The 15,975-nt window shown below is 41.0% G+C and overlaps 3 protein-coding genes across 3 annotated transcripts in view; 1 reads left to right on the forward strand and 2 right to left on the reverse strand.

Annotated features, from left to right (window-relative positions):
- Positions 1-1,941, reverse strand: part of comp (cartilage oligomeric matrix protein) — a 15,107-nt gene extending 13,166 nt beyond the window's left edge. Inside the window, exons 1-2 of the mRNA XM_061237527.1 lie at positions 1,873-1,941; positions 558-755 (exon numbers count right to left, since the gene is read on the reverse strand). Of these exons, the coding sequence (XP_061093511.1) occupies positions 558-755; positions 1,873-1,921 (247 nt within the window). The 5' untranslated portion in view covers positions 1,922-1,941. The remainder of the gene's footprint in view (positions 1-557; positions 756-1,872) is intronic.
- A 2,337-nt stretch (positions 1,942-4,278) lies between these two features.
- Positions 4,279-10,474, reverse strand: tmem38a (transmembrane protein 38A). The gene is made up of 6 exons (XM_061237529.1): positions 10,189-10,474; positions 7,293-7,449; positions 6,435-6,619; positions 6,190-6,277; positions 5,375-5,492; positions 4,279-5,107 (listed from the first exon to the last, which is right to left on the reverse strand). The coding sequence occupies exons 1-6, from the start codon at positions 10,310-10,312 to the stop codon at positions 4,895-4,897; spliced, it is 885 nt and encodes a 294-aa protein (XP_061093513.1). The 5' UTR covers positions 10,313-10,474; the 3' UTR covers positions 4,279-4,894.
- Positions 10,475-12,289: 1,815 nt separating this feature from the next.
- Positions 12,290-15,353, forward strand: smim7 (small integral membrane protein 7). The gene is made up of 5 exons (XM_061239852.1): positions 12,290-12,389; positions 12,663-12,704; positions 12,934-12,986; positions 13,092-13,182; positions 14,428-15,353. Exons 1-5 carry the CDS (start codon positions 12,364-12,366, stop codon positions 14,441-14,443), a joined length of 228 nt encoding a protein of 75 aa, XP_061095836.1. The 5' UTR covers positions 12,290-12,363; the 3' UTR covers positions 14,444-15,353.
- The last annotated feature ends 622 nt before the right edge of the window (positions 15,354-15,975 follow it).

Consider the following 15,975-nt stretch of genomic DNA (forward strand, 5'->3'; position numbering starts at 1 on the left):
GAATAAAAGCGCTTAGACTCGGGGTAAAAAATGTTTTTTTTAAAAGTGACAGTGCATAACGATTTTTGGACTTCAAAGTTTTTCGACAAAGGTAATCCATCTTGGTGGTTAATTGATTAAGATGAGTGATTTAATCGGTTTTCCCCAGAGAAATGTATCTTTTAATCACAAGGCAGGCAACGTGATAATGAAGCAAGCATATGGCGGAACAGAGTTTTATACGTGAACTATAGTGATACCCTTTTCGCACATTTCAAAGATGATACAATTCTATTAAACATCTCTAATTGAGATTTATATAAATAATAATATGAATATATATAGACATATAAAAGCACGTAAAAAAAAATACTATGCTTTCTGATTAAGAGCATGCATTAATTGTGCAGAAATCAATTACCCTAGATCTCTACTGTATATTTGAAAAGAAAAAATATATACTATCATGTTAATGTACCCTTTAATATAAATCATTATTAGTACCTTTACATGCAAAAAGCAAACCTAAGTGCTTCACACAGATATAGAAAATAAATGTTTACGTCTGACATTCATACCTCTGTTTTGCCCTAACACTGTCCGAAGATCCAAATTTATAGCGAAAATGAAGATGAGAATTGTCAGCATGTCTGAATCTTGCTGTTCTCCAGGCTCTCGGATGGGAAAGAACGGGAGGACTGGGGGGGTGTCCTGTTCTGCCTTGGCAACGGTCTCCGAGCTGGAAAGGGACTTTTCCTGATGTGGTCTTGGGGTGCCTGTGAAGATCTGTATTTCTGAGAAACCTTGCTCCTTACCTCTCTGCTTTTATACCTCTTTCACAGATGTATGACATCACTACCCGCTGCTTCGTACCCTGAAATCCTCCCCACGTTCCAGCCCAACACTGGGAAATCAGGAATGCCGCCGGTACACTAAAGCACAAATATTAACTGCATCCATACCACCGGAAAACACAAAAGTCTGGTCATATGACTATATCATACTATATGGTGCGATTACTTCGAATACTAATAATACAATAATACTACTACTTATACTACACTCGGAGAGCACTTTATTGGGTAGATCTATACACCAGCTTGTTAAGGAAAATATTTAATCAGCCATTCACGTGGCAGCAACTAAATGCATAAAAGCATGCAGATGTGGTCAAGAGGTTCATCTGTTTTTCAGACTAAATGTCAGAATAGGGAATAAATATGATGCAGTAGTTCTGCAGGCAGAAACACATTGTTAATGAGAGAAGTCAGTAGAAGGCCTGACTGGTTGAACAGTTACAGTTCATGAATGGCACTCATTTTCCCTCCCGATGAATTGCATTCTACCAATTCAAGCGCAACCAACTCTTACGATAAGCTTTTAGCACCAAGCTGGGAAGGAGGGCTGTACCTGTTTCTAGGTTTCATGTCTACATCTTACTTAATTTATTAGACCTGACACTTACACCATCTGATATTTTAGCTACATTTCTTCATAAGCACATGAATGTCAGCCAAGGACTGTTATTGTGTCCCTATATGAAATGTTTTACGGTGGTATAATCTATGCCTGAACTAGTGTATACAGCCAATTAGCTCATTTAGCTAATTGTTGGAAACGAAACCCCCTCCAGGACTGGAATTGCCCACTGTCTATTCAGCAGACATACAACCTAAAAGTAAGTGCCTGTTAGGAGTCTACGATCTTACTAAGTTTTTATTTCTTCAGAATTATATGCCACTGTGAGCTGGTTCAATAAGTGTCGCACTTTTCTGTGCATCAGTCCTACCCAGCCTATGTATTACCTGGATCTCCGGAGACTGATAGAACTGTGTACTGAGAGCGATATATAGATCATTGTATGGGCACTGAGGAGACAGAAGATCTTTTTACCTGAAACATATTTTGGTGGGGAGGTGGAGTGAACTAAAATCCACTCCATATTTTCTGAAAGAGTTACTGGAACATGACAAGCTGCAGGCATTTGCGTTGGTGGATTAGTGTGTAGGTATCTTGTTTGCCAGTGATGGAATATGCAGATGTTGGGAGAATTCCAGTGCACACACCCCTGAGATCACCGTCTGCTTCACATTTATTCTATCTCGTCTGTTGATGAGATTTGTTCGATCTCATCTCTTCAGCTGTTGTGATCAACTGGAAAAACAAACAAGAAAACAGGGACTTCTTCCCTTGCTATGTTTTTAAATAGGCTCTGATCCAGAAAGTATAACGCTCTATTTATGTCATTTATTAATGCAACTCTAAAATGTCTTTGAAAGAGACCCTGTTAAAAAAAAAAACGCTGAACAGCACAAGCTTTCAGAATTCAAAGTGTTTTACAACCTAATGGGTAACAGTTAATTTGCTCCCTGTAACTTACTGGCTTGAAAAGAAAACCTCTTCTTGAAAGAAGTAATCATCGATTCCTCCAAAGTTCTCACTGTCGGTTCTTGCCGTTACCACAAATCATGGCGACGCCAGCTAAATTAGAATAAAGTCTTTGTAGCGATGAAAGAAAGCATTCCCCAAAGACAAGGAACGCTGGGACTCTGTGATGGCTTTCACTGCTGTCAGGTCTCGTGGGTTAAAAGGCTAAAAGTTGGTGACCTTCTGAATGGTCCATCCGGTGTGCTTCATTGGCCGTGCAACAAAGGGCAGTGGGGCTAAGAAAAACAAGCAAGACAATAGATTAATTACTTCTGCTCTCTTTTAGGCTAGTTCCACTGCGACTTCAACTTTGTGCCGCAGTTTTGGTGAGGCTATAGGTGTTTCTACAGTATTCCTGTCTCAGAAAAGATACTGAGATTGCCTGAAAATGTTTCGTTGCATAGACATCTGTACATAGACATGTTTTAAGTATCCCCTAACTTCCTAAAATTAAAGATAGCAATGATCTGTGTTCTAACTACAGTAGATGCTACCAAGCATAATTATTTGAGTGAATTGTAGATCTCCCGTTCTATCTCCTCCACAGAATTGTCCTGTACTTCTTTGCTGGAATTTGAAAGGGAGACGAAAATGCCTGAAATCTGGAAGATATGACAGGCCGATTGTTATAAATAACATGGAGGGCAAACAATGCTGCCAGTGCTTAATAGTTTCATTTCTCAACTGTCACTCCTGGCCCAGTTAATGTGCAGTCTCCTCTCTCAGCTCATCTCGGTCCATTATCTGTCCTCTTCAGCCCCGTTACACTCCCGCATACTGTAACCACGCCTTCGGTTTTGGGTTAATCTGGCTTGCAATTGCGGCCTCTAATCAAAATATCATTCCTTATGAATGACTAAACATAAACGCCTATTTTCTTTACGTGCTTCGCTGAGAACAAAATCATACTGTAATATGATGTAACTGCGGCTCAATATGTGCAAACCATTCACATTTTATAGGGAAATATACAGTGATATAACATTGATATCAAAGGATGGATTTTGGGAGATTTGTTGAACTGTTTTATTCCATGAGACATTAACTCAGGTTGTCCGGTTGGTCAGAAGGTTTCCGGTTCAATTCCCCTGCCCTGGATGTGTCAGTGTCCCTGAGCAAGACACCTAACCCCCAAATGCTTTTAGACTTATTAAGTCTTCTGCTGCTGTAACCTTAGAGTTAGAGTTATGATGCGTTGTGTGTTCAGAGATGCTCATCTACATACCACTGTTGTAATGTGTAGTTATTTGCGTTACTGTCACCTTCCTGTCAGCTGTAACCAGTCTGGCCCTTCTCCTCTGACCTCTCTCATTATCGAGGCTCCTCACTGGATGTTTTTTGTTTTTCCTGATAAAGTGCTCAGTGAATATATCCATCCATCCATTATCTTAACCTGTTTATCCTGAACAGGGTCGCAGGGGGGCTGGAGCCTATCCCTGCATACATTGGGCGAAAGGCAGGAATACACCCTGGACAGGTCGCCAGTCCATCGCAGGGCACACACACCATTCACTCACACACACACTCATTATGGGCAATTTAGACTCTCCAATCAGCCTAACCTGCATGTCTTGGGACTGTGGGAGGAAACCGGAGTACCCGGAGGAAACCCACGCGAACACGGGGAGAACATGCAAACTCCACACAGAGAGGCCCGGCCGACCAGGATTCGAACCAAGGACCTCCTTGCTGTGAGGTGGCAGTGCTACCCACTGCACCATCCGTGCCGCCAGTCAGTGAATATATGTACACAGTAATATAGTTCATAATTCCAACGGGATGAACTTTACTTACATTTACACTGCATACAGTACAAAGTGAATTAAAATACTTTCAGTGACTAAAAATGGTTAGTTGAAGAATTAAAACACATCCAAGGCAATGAGTTTATTGTCTTTTTAGGATATACATGTGACCTCATCTTCATGTTCTCTAGAAGCTTCCACACACAGTCTAGAGGCTGGCGACTCTGGCCTTGTGCTTTTGTCCATTAATGGTGTTCCTTTCAGCTGGGTTCTATACTTAAATACTCATTTATAATTGTCCAAAAGAAGACTTGTCGGCAGTGAACTGAATTACAGAAGCTGAGCAAACCAAACAGATGTACAGTGACCACCGCGTGTTGTTGAACTCAAGGAGGCCATTATGTAAATGAATACATAAATAAATAAATAGGAATCGACGCGTCACTCTCATTCTGCTCGAACACCCACTCATCCAGTGAGATGCTGGTGAGCTATTTACAGCATTTTTAATATTGTATATTGATGAAAAAGCACCGCTTGCTCAAAATGAAAGCAAAACCTCCTCCCTCTGTGTAGGGACGGGAAAGTCCGCTCGCTCTCGCGAAAATGCGACACGTTTCAGTTCAGTCGGCCGGATCTCTAGGAGGGTTATTGGATTGGTTGCCGTGCGTAGTTTGCGGTTGTCGTTCATGCCAGGCCAGGTGAGGACCCTTCCGTCGATCCGTCGGCGGGGACGGCGTCGTCTACTCCGCCTTCTTGGACTTCCTCTTGCGGGTGCCCTCGTTCAGCTCCTCCTTGGTCTTGGCGGGAGACGCGGCGGGCGCGGCGGCCGCGGGGTGGTGGTGGTGGTCGTGGGAGTCGTCACAGCCGAGCGGGGAGTGGAACAGCAGGTGGCACACCCAGGACTCCACCAGGGCGAAGGGCGAGCCGTGGGAGTGACGGGCGGTCATGAACACCTGCAACACACGGGGATAACGGTTTCAGCAGGCGAGAGGGGGGTCAGGTCCTGAGAAGGAATGCCCCCGGGGGGGTTACATACTTTCAGCGCTTACGTCTCGCGACCGACGGCAGAGCGGGCTTAGAAGGAATGACTGACGCCCCGGTGTCTGCTAAATTAGTTACTCCCGTAGCTGAGCTCTTTTGGCGAGGCACGGCTCTGACTTCATAACGGTGACACTATTCGTTCCCATAATCTCCCCCCCGTTCCGCGCGCGAGGATTTACCTTGGAGGTGACCATGAACAGAGTGAAGAGGCAGATGAGGAGGCTCTTGGAGATGGGCAGCCAGTGCGTTTCTTGGAGGGTGAACAAAATGGCTCCGTACAGACTGGCTTTAGTCGGGCTGTGGGGGGAGAGAGAGTGACATGGCGATCACCCAGTGCAACATTTCTCCATGTTATACGCTATCGGCAATTTAGAAGAGCGATCTTAAACTTCTCCAAAACAGGATGTAACTGTTTTCATAAGGTTTCGTGTTCTTATATGAATTGGATGAATAGCTGGTGTATTCATTTGGCATTTTATGGTGTTTTTACTTTGTTTCAAGTTATATTCTATTCTACTTTTATTATATTACAACATTATATTCTATTTATTGTCATTTCTTATTTAAATGCACTGTATTTGTAGATTATTTGTTTATGAATACTTTCTTTCATTTTGTTTATTTTGTGTAATTCAGGTCTCCCTTGAAAATCAGATCACTATCTCAATGGGATTTACCTGAATAAATAAATGTCAATAATGTCCCTCCCAGCTAAACGTATGGAAAAGTAAGCAACTCCACACATCAACATCTGATATCAACATAAGCATGTGATATTTACATTACCCTCAGCCCACACAGGCACTGGAAAATACATATATTCTATAACGTAATTAACTCTCCAGCTAAAAATAAAACTCCTATCCCAGCCATTCTTAGAGATTATACAGCATAGTTTATGTGCTTTAAGATTGGGGGAGGGGGGGAGTACTCCAGTGTACAGACGATCGTGGATCAGAAGGGCTTGTCTTAAAGCAGCAGGGCTCTCACTCACAACGACATGTTCAGGATCTCGTTGCTGTCGGGTTTCCAGACCCCACGCAGCAGCTGCTCAAAGTTGGAGATCAGGGCCACTCCGGAGCCTGCACGGGGGTATAAATAGAGAGGCGGAATAGGAATCAGGAGAAAGGTCTACATCTAGATCCAGGGTCAGAGTGTCCTTGTGCTTGCCCTCCTTGGTCCTGGACGTGTGGCACACCAGGAGGTGCCGGGAGGAGTGTGACCCGAGGAGGCGCCCACCTTTAACGTAACCGGTGATGACCATGATGAACCAGCCATGGTGGTAGGCGTGATGGGCGTGGTGCACCCCGGCGGCGATCTTACGGGTGCGGACTACCTCCTTCAGAGCCACCAGCACCAGCTTCACTGGCATGAAGGCCACGCATTTGTAGAACAGGTTGAGTGGGCAGTAGAAGACGAGGTACCTGTTGTCATGAAAGACAACACAAAGTTCCATTTATTCAATGTAATTTATACCGGGGAACAGATCGGACTTGGCCTCATTTTGAATATCTTGAATACACAAACCACTCCTGTTTGGTCTGCGGTACGAAGCTGTACAACAATAACTTCACTGTGCTGACAACTAAGCTGAAGTGTGTTGTGCCAATATTTGCAAAAGGCACATACGATCTGCAATGGCTATACATTCACCAACTCGGTCTGACTGCCTGATTACCATATTAAAATACGAACTACACTTTTATATTTATTTTTTCAAATAAAAACAAAGCAAAATGTGATTAATCTGTTCTCCAATATTACAATCGCCATTGAATTAACTGATTGAGGGCAGCCTGTAGCGTAGTGGTTAAGGTAAATGACTGGGACACACAAGGTCGGTGGTTCTAATCCCGGTGTAGCCACAATAAGATCTGCACAGCCGTTGGGCCCTTGAGCAAGGCCCTTAACCCTGCATTGCTCCAGGGGAGGATTGTCTCCTGCTTAGTCTAATCAACTGTACGTCGCTCTGGATAAGAGCGTCTGCCAAATGCCAATAATGTAATGTAATAATGTTAATAATAGTGAACACGTGTGAGCCTCAGAGAACACTGTCAGTGCAATGTGACTCGATGTTGAAGTTAAACAGAAGCTCACCAGACAGCTGTGGCCAGAAGGACGTGGCTGTTGTTGTGGAAATAGTCAATGGGAGAAGCGCCAAGCATGACGTCCGCTAGGATGTAGCTCCCAAAGCAGTAGAGCATGGCACAGAGCCAGGAAGCCACGGGACTCCTGCGGGAGACCTCCACGGACCCTGCAGGGCCACAAACACAGAAGAAGAAAGATTTTGAATGTATACAGCGGCGAAACCCCCCCTCTTCATCAGCCACACTGGTTCGGTGTTGCTGTGGCCTGTCAGCCTCTCGGGGACGCACCCCACAGTTTTGATGGACAGGTAAACCCGCTTCCTGGCTGAGAGCTGCCCTCACTGGATATTAGCTACCAGAAGCGATGAAAAATGGAAGTCCCTGAAAATATGTCCCGGGACAGTCACAAATATTGGATTTTTTCCCCAGAGCCGTTGGTTTATTGCTCGCTGTCGGAATGTGAAGAGAATTTCACCAAATATTACCAAAAATAAATAAATTGCCTGCCCCAGCTTTAAGTGTTTATGGTTAGCCTGGGTTTTCTTCAATCTTGAATATTTGCGAAGAAAAACGGCTGGAGTCTGAAGTGAAAATAATGTTTTGTCTCTTGAAGAAGTCTCCATTTCCTGGATATCAAAGCATAAACTCACCACATCAACTTGTTGAGTAAATTACACTTTTGAGACACACGATTTCATTCATAAATAAAGATTGCTGGTGCACCCAGCTAAGGCACTTTTTTTACACAGTGAGTTTCTCCAGAGTCAAATCTGTGCTGACTACAGCCAGAAGTCCCACAGGATGGCACACAGTGAGCCAGAGGATCGCCCAGGGAGAGAGGTAGAACATGTTTTCCTACTCTCTCTTGCCTCCATTTGATTTGTTTAAATATCACTTGGTTTACATATTTCCTGTGTCCACCCCCACCATATTTCCTTCTGCCACAAGCTTGCACACAAGAGCTTTTCCCACACTGATTTACTTCCCTCAAAGGTCCTGTTCACAGTTCCATACAACATTTTTGCTCTTTCAAAAAAATGTAATACATACAGCAAGTGCATCAACAAAAACTAAATAAAATAATGTTCAATATTGAGTGACAATATAGGATTTTTGTATGAAACAAATGCAATGACAATATTAGCCTACATACACACAAACGTCTCTCATAGCGTGCCCTGTGTCCGTGAGTAAACAAATTTGGCTGCAGATGAAGGGTTGCAGTAAGCAGGGTATTCCCTGTGTCATCACAAGGGAGCCTCCTCCAGTGGTTTGGGTGCCTGCCACAGTGTGGCATAACATGGCATGACAATGCACACTGGCTGAGCTGCGGTGAGAAAGCTTGGACTCTGGCTGGAGGGTTTCCAGAGGGCCCATGTGCTAATCTGCATCCCCCTGAACTGGCAGGGGTGATGCAGCAATGGGACAGGTCTAAAGATATGCAAAAAAGTGTGCGTAAGCTAAGTCAGGCACTAAAGAATAATGCGGATTTTATGTTTTAAGTCAACGTTCCTGAAATTTCATTCTAGCATAAATCCCAGTAGTGTTGCGGTTGGGGTTGTTTATTATATGGGGCAGGGGTCTCTATATGCTGTTGTGATTCAAACTCCTGACAGTATATATGCTTCTGTGATTTTTAGAGGTAAATCAGGAGCTGTGAGTCACAGGCTTGGACTCCTAAGCTGCACAGATCCCCGGGAACAGGTGGGGCCTGGTCGAGGAACGATTAGCCGGCAGTTTGACAGAAAACGATCCCCTGAAATGCGATCTAAAAATAAGCTCTGGCACATCGCATCCCGGGCCTCGCATCTGACGGGCCCGGCAGAGCCTTTGACCCTTAACACCTCCCTGAACTCATTCATGAGACTTGTCTGCCAGTGTGTGAGGCGCGGTATCAGGGGCAGAGAATGGAAATGCCATGCAAATCCTGCTCCACCTGCACAGGATCAAAGTGTGTGTGTGTATGTGTGTGTGTGTGTGTGTGTGTCTGTTGTAGTTGGGTGTGTGGGTCCTGGTATAGCTACGCAGTGGCATTAATGTTTATGACTTCGATCAATTAAGCACCACAAATACATGCTGTAGATAAGCCTATAGGCTACGGCTTGCAAGCGGTTGCAAAACTGGACTTCGGAGCTTTGAAGGTTTAAGGTTTTACCCATAGATGGAAGAGGCTGTAAAGGAAGGCATTGTAGTTGAACTGACGTCAAACATAACAAAAAGAAATGGAGCCGTGCAAACGTCACCAACAATCATTAGCCTACTATCAGTATCATCTATGGACAAGCTCTTGTTTTAACACTGTGCGAATTCTGGGCTTGCTGCCCTCTATTTAAGGAAATTCTATTTATTGCGGAGCTTCGGTATGTCGCTGTGTGTCTTATCAGATTTCACTGAGAACATTATTAAAACGACTTCTTTTTCACTTTGTTAATGTGCGTGTGGGGGAAAGCACGTCATTAATTAAAACTACTAAAAAAACCCACTGTATAGTAGAGCTGACTAGAGATTTATGAGTTTGTACTTTTTTAGTTCACCCATGCTCAGGTCATAGAAAGTAGGTTTCTCAAATGTTCAACGGTACAGACAGACCCGGGCAAAAAAAACGTGGGCCACTGGTAGGCAATTGGACCATTGGTAAACTAAAGACCTTTTAGAAATGTGTTCAGTCCACAGAAACACGAAACGAAATAAAACTTTACTGTCTGATATATTTTTCTTTTTTTACCATAATTAAATAATATACGCAGCACACAGACCACTTGAAACGTAAACGTAGTTCTCTTGACACTGACAGTAAAACAAAGTAAAGTAACCTATTCCACAGACGTTAATAATTGCATGCACCCGTTCACGTGTACATCACCATGAAGATATATAAATATAAAATATGGACAGGATATACTGACCTGGTTCATACTTGAGGTACAGTATGGACACGATGTAATAAGCAACGTCAAAAACAGGAAACATTGCCATTTTTGAGAAATATTGGGCGATTTCGCCCAAATTTAGAACTCCCAACACGTCCATGTTTTTACGATTATTCTCACTACCGCATATATAGAGCCACTATTTTGATCGAATGTCCCCTAGTCCAGCGTCCCGCCGCGAAGCCCCGAGTCTCCACGAGTAAAAGCGCTTCCACTCAAGGCTTCCTATAAATACACCTCATCCGCACAGCCAAATAAACTGTTCTCAGCCAAGTGTTCTTGCTTGTCAGCTCCATTTACCGAGCGTCACCGACCGGACACAATTAGCTACGCACTTAGGTTGAACAATATGAAAACCTTATGAAGCTCCCATTTTATCCCGAAATAAAATTAATATATTTAGCAGCGTTATTTGATTTAATCAGAATTTATAGCCTACGCCTTCTAAATTCCATGCTCCAGCCACAGCAGACCGAGTTGCAGAAAACAATGTCCTTACGAGACCGCATCAATGCCTTTAAGGAACACCTTAAAGGAATTAGATTTCACGTTCAGTTGTTTCGATTGCTCGATCGACTAAAGCCCCCGGAGACTCTCGTCTGTAGTAGTGACATATTACTTATTTTATATGAATCTGGAAAGCCGATCTACCGCCAGGTGAACCATCGAAAGAAATCCAATGCATTGCAGGCACCTTAAATTCCTGTAACAGAATCCAACCAAACTATGCTACAGTTTCGTAGACTCAACCACAGACCGAATAAGAAATCTTCGTGAGATACCACACTTAATATCAATTCTCGCAGCAATTTTCTATATTTCGTCACGGTGCGAAAAATGCGACATTGATTAAGTGCGTGGTTATGAATAAGGTTTAGTCGGACAGCCAATTGTTTTAGGGCAAATTATTGATTTACACCGAGGCCCTTTTGGTTTGGTATGAGTAAGGGGACGGACACACCGCAGTTTGTATTAACCGTTTGTAGTCCTAGACGATGAGCACGAGGAAGTCATTTAACTGCCTATGGTCAACTGACAACCGAATTCTCATTTGCAGTGACGACATGGGGAACTGAAATGGGGGTACGCAGATGATTGTGTTGCAGAGCAGAGAGAACATTTTGGGTGGAATTTTATGGGGACACTGAGCTTAACATCCCTACACTTTCAATAACATTTAAATCTGATCTTAACTTAGCCTACCAATCTGAGTGAGGGTCACAGGTAGGGTGATGTTTCACACAATGGCACCTGTGTCGTCCATCACTGTACTTGGGGGCACTGTATGTTTAATTTGTTCAAGAACAATTCCAAATCTTCCTCTAGTGGGCAGTATAAGAACTTTCAGGACTAAAAATGAAACGTATCTAACATATCAACTGCATGATCTGGGCTTAGGGTAATATTCTTTGAGGTATTTTTGGGAGCCCATTTCATGTATGACATTTGGGGGGAGGAATATTAATTTGATTAACTTTAAAAATATATTATTTTGATTGCCCAGATGCGCAAAAAGAAACAAAATCGATTTTGATCGGTGAAGTTTAAAAGATCATCTCAACCAGGGTTATCCAAAATGGGCTGGAGTGGGTGCAGGTTTTTGTTTAAGCTAGCCTACATTTTGCTTATTGTTAAAATGTACTTACACGTAGCGATACCCAGCTAATTAATTGTGGTCTTAAATCAAGACAGTGATAAGTAGAATCAAGTGTGTGTTGGGGCTAAAACAGAAAAGAAACACGGCCGTTTTCGGACACCCCTTTCACTGTCCGCTTTCCTCAGTGAGGTTAGAGAAATGCATTTGTGGTCTGTGTATTTATAAATGTATTTTATAAAATGCTGGCGCTACCGTGTGTAGCAACATGGGCAACATTTTAATGTCGTTCCAATAATACAAACACATAATATATTTTATGATTCCGCAATCGGAATTGTTACATTTTGTCATACGTACAGTGAAGGCATTTTTAGTTTGATGTTTACTTCCGGGTTAGGCTGTATCCAACAGTTTGGCTGACTGAAATTCTATTGGCTATTGTGTTGCAGGTATGGGGAAATTATTCAGCTATTTGTGCAAATCACACGTCAATCATTGCAGCCCGGACGTTGCATTCTGCATGTTTGCTTGGTTGGCTTGGTAAGACGGACAAAATGATCGGCGATCTCTTGATATTCGGGTAAATTCATATTGCTAGTGCCTTATGATGTACACAAATTATGTTTCCATCATTGTGTTTAAAATTTCACATGGAATATAAGATAATCATAAACCAAAATTATGTAGTTTGTCTTTATATGCTAATGTAGCTATAGCTAGCTGCCTAGTGATGTTAGTTTTTGATGCTTTGCTGTGTTTACTAGCCTGTTCGCTATCTTGAGTTGGCTACTTTGTCTACGTGTAAGATTTATTTACCGAGATGATCGTTGACATTTGCTGTTTTGTTTTGTAGGACCTTGTTGATGAATGCCGGGGCAGTGCTGAATTTTAAATTGTAAGTACGAGACCACAAAATGTTTAAAAAAGAGGAAGTTTGCTAACTTTGCTACATGGTTCACTGGCTAGCAAGTTAATTTCGTACAGCTAAACACAAGTCTTCAGGTACACGTCTAATTCCTTACAGTTATAGGTAAACTGCTAGATAAACAGTTCTGCTGTAGTTGCGCTGTGGCCGTATGTTAGCGAAGGGATGGATTAAACATGAGCGCAATTTTTTTTCTCAGGAAAAAAAGGCATTCTCAAGGATTTGGCGATGAACCTCTCGGACCCACCACAGGTAGTTTTTCACAGCGGTTATCTTCTTAGTGTATTTATACTCGAAATTGTCAAATTAAGTAGCAATAAATCACAAAGGAGTTGAGGCTTTTGTAATATTTTTCAGGAGACAACATCAGAGAATTTCTTCTGAGTCTACGTTATTTCCGGATCTTTATTGCTTTGTGGAACATCTTCATGATGTTTTGCATGATTTTGTAAGTATTGTTTTTCCATGGTAGGTTTGCGACCCATATACAAGATGTAATGTAATGTATATTAATACTATTCTGCGCCTTGTAAAATGATATATTTAACAGTCCTATTGGATGCTGTAGTTGAATGTGTATAGGCGAGATGGATGAGTGAATGTATGAGATTAAGATGAGTGAAAGAACTAGAGTAGATGCATTATGAGTTAATGGAGGTGAGAGTACATTATATGTTTATGACCACACAAGTGAGCTTGACCCAAGATATTATAGCCTCTGCAAGTAAGCTCTATATTAATGTGAAGGACTGTGGTTGTGGAATCTTGTATAAAGTGGAAAGTTATTTATAGCTAGCTCTATGCTTGTTTTGTTTATTTTTCTGTGTTGTATTGAAATGTTTTTAATGAAATACAATTATAAAAATAAGCCAAAAAAATTGAATCAGGGATACATTTGTATAGCTTTGAAATAAATCGATGCTTTTATTCACCATGGTAGTATTAAATTGATAAAGAAAATCCAGGTGAGACTTTGATAATGTTAATTACGGTTTGAAATGACTTTTCTTTACATATGATTACAAAGCCTTATTCTCAGCAGCCATTAGTTTTGTGTATGAACAACACACTGTCATCCTTAACTCATCATGCTAATGTGCTGATTTGGTACTAGAAAAACCATTCCCATTATATTAGGTGCAGCTACAAACAATTGTGTCATTTAATGAAGCTAAAAGATATATTTATTTCAGTTGCTACACTATTTGGTACACTGACACTCCTCAAGTTAAATTTTGCTTTAAAAAGAAAATTGCATTCTCTAGAAATGTGTCAATTGTTTTGTTTTGAGATGAAGGCTATTCTATGTGTGAGATTACCAAGAAACATACAAGAATTCATACAAAGGTGAAAAGGGTGTGCACTACAGTCTTAAAATATCTTCAGAACCTGACTGATAGAATCCCTAATTTCCCAGAGGATTCTTTGAACAGAAAGTTTGAAGAAGAGAAAAGTTATTTATTTTTATTATAGAAATAGTTGTTTGTTATATCAATGTTTTTACTATCTTTGTATCAATTTAATCCTATGTTGGTAAATCAAAGTATCAATTTCTTTCAAAAATGTCATTTCTGAGTGATTCCAAACTTTCAAAAGGTAGTATATGTATTGGTCAGGGCCAAAGTAAATTTACTGATGATTGGTTGACTAATAATAGAATTGCACCTGAATTTGTGTTCCCGTATTTCAACAGGTTATTTGGATCATAAAGAGCAAGAGGAAGTGTGCAGAGTTCTTTCAAAGGAGAAACCACATTCATGGGTGTTTTGTTATGGGACATTTCTCAGTGTCAGATTATCTGTTAGCCTGGAAAACTTCGCCTTTGTTGGATTTCGTGGATTATGTTTCCTGTAATTATATTATAAGTATCATGGACTCACTTTGCCCTTTTCGCATTGTTCTTTTTGTGCCAACTTCTCTCCCAGGTGTCTTGGTTCATTCAGAAAAAGGTTAGAAATCTCAAAGTGGACCAAATACGAAGCTCGTGCCACATGGATAATTACCTATTTTGACACCGAAGCCATTGAAATTACATGAAACTGAAGAACATTACATCCTGTTGAGCCTGTCCATGATGCTAACAATGGCACAGTCACATAGTGTGGTGACATGTATATTGCAGGGGTGAATATTGCTATGTTTTACTATATTAGGGCATGCACATATTAATATTATTGTATGATCAAATGGACACTTCCTCTGTTGTATCATCAGAAATTAAGGTTTGTATATGAATAGAATCTTTTCCTTTTAAATTTCTGTATCCCATCAGAATTTTACTTTCTAGTAGAGGTTTGCTCTTATGTCTTTCCTTATGATTTTAACTGACTTTTTTTGTAGGCAGTACAACATTACCATGGAAATTTGAAAAACAATCGCAGTGCTATCAAAAGTAACAGCTTTAATAAGAATTGTACTGTAGATTTTTTGCTGGTAGTGGTAATATGTGATGGTTATGTTGGACTGATACTGTTGGACTGATATTGTTTTCTGAAGAATCAAATTGGATATCAATTTTGAACCAAAATATAATACTTTATGCATTCACAATTCTTCAGCCAGTCATAACCAGATATGTTTTTGGGATATTGTAAAATAAATGTAATATTTGCAACTAGATGCCACGTTTCATCAATTGTTTAAAATATTTTTGACAACCAGAAGATGAAAAGCAGAAAATATGCTCCCCATTCCTTTCACATTTCAATGAAACATTAAGATTAGGTAAATCATACTTCATATGAGATGGACATGCATATTGTAGTACTTGACTATAAATCAAGATATTAAGACATTCTTTGTCTTGCAATATGATAGTAACAAGTTAATAAGGTTCACTCCATTGTTAAACCCAGTCAAGTTATTGCCTGAACTACATTAAGAAAAATAATTTGAAAAAAATAGTTCTGGTTGCCCTTCTTTTAACCTTTTCCAGCACCGCTGTATCTTTCTTGTAGTGTGGTCCCCAGAACCACACACAATACTCTGGTCTGATAAGGGTATTGTATAAGGTGAGTATAACTTCCTTAGATTTATACTCAGTACTCTTGGTTATGTATCCTAGTGTCCTGTTTTGCCTTTTTTTGCTGCAACATTGACTAGAATTTGAACACCTTTAACAATTTAAGCAGAAATGAAAATGTGAGAGTTCAAATGACTCTGTAAACTGAGATGTGAAATGATAAAATGGGGCACAGGTCGTTAATTGGATATCCGCTAATGATAACAGTAAGGTACTTCC

The sequence above is a fragment of the Conger conger genome, chromosome 4 (assembly GCF_963514075.1).
Source record: "Conger conger chromosome 4, fConCon1.1, whole genome shotgun sequence".
NCBI classification, from domain to species: Eukaryota; Metazoa; Chordata; class Actinopteri; order Anguilliformes; family Congridae; genus Conger; species Conger conger.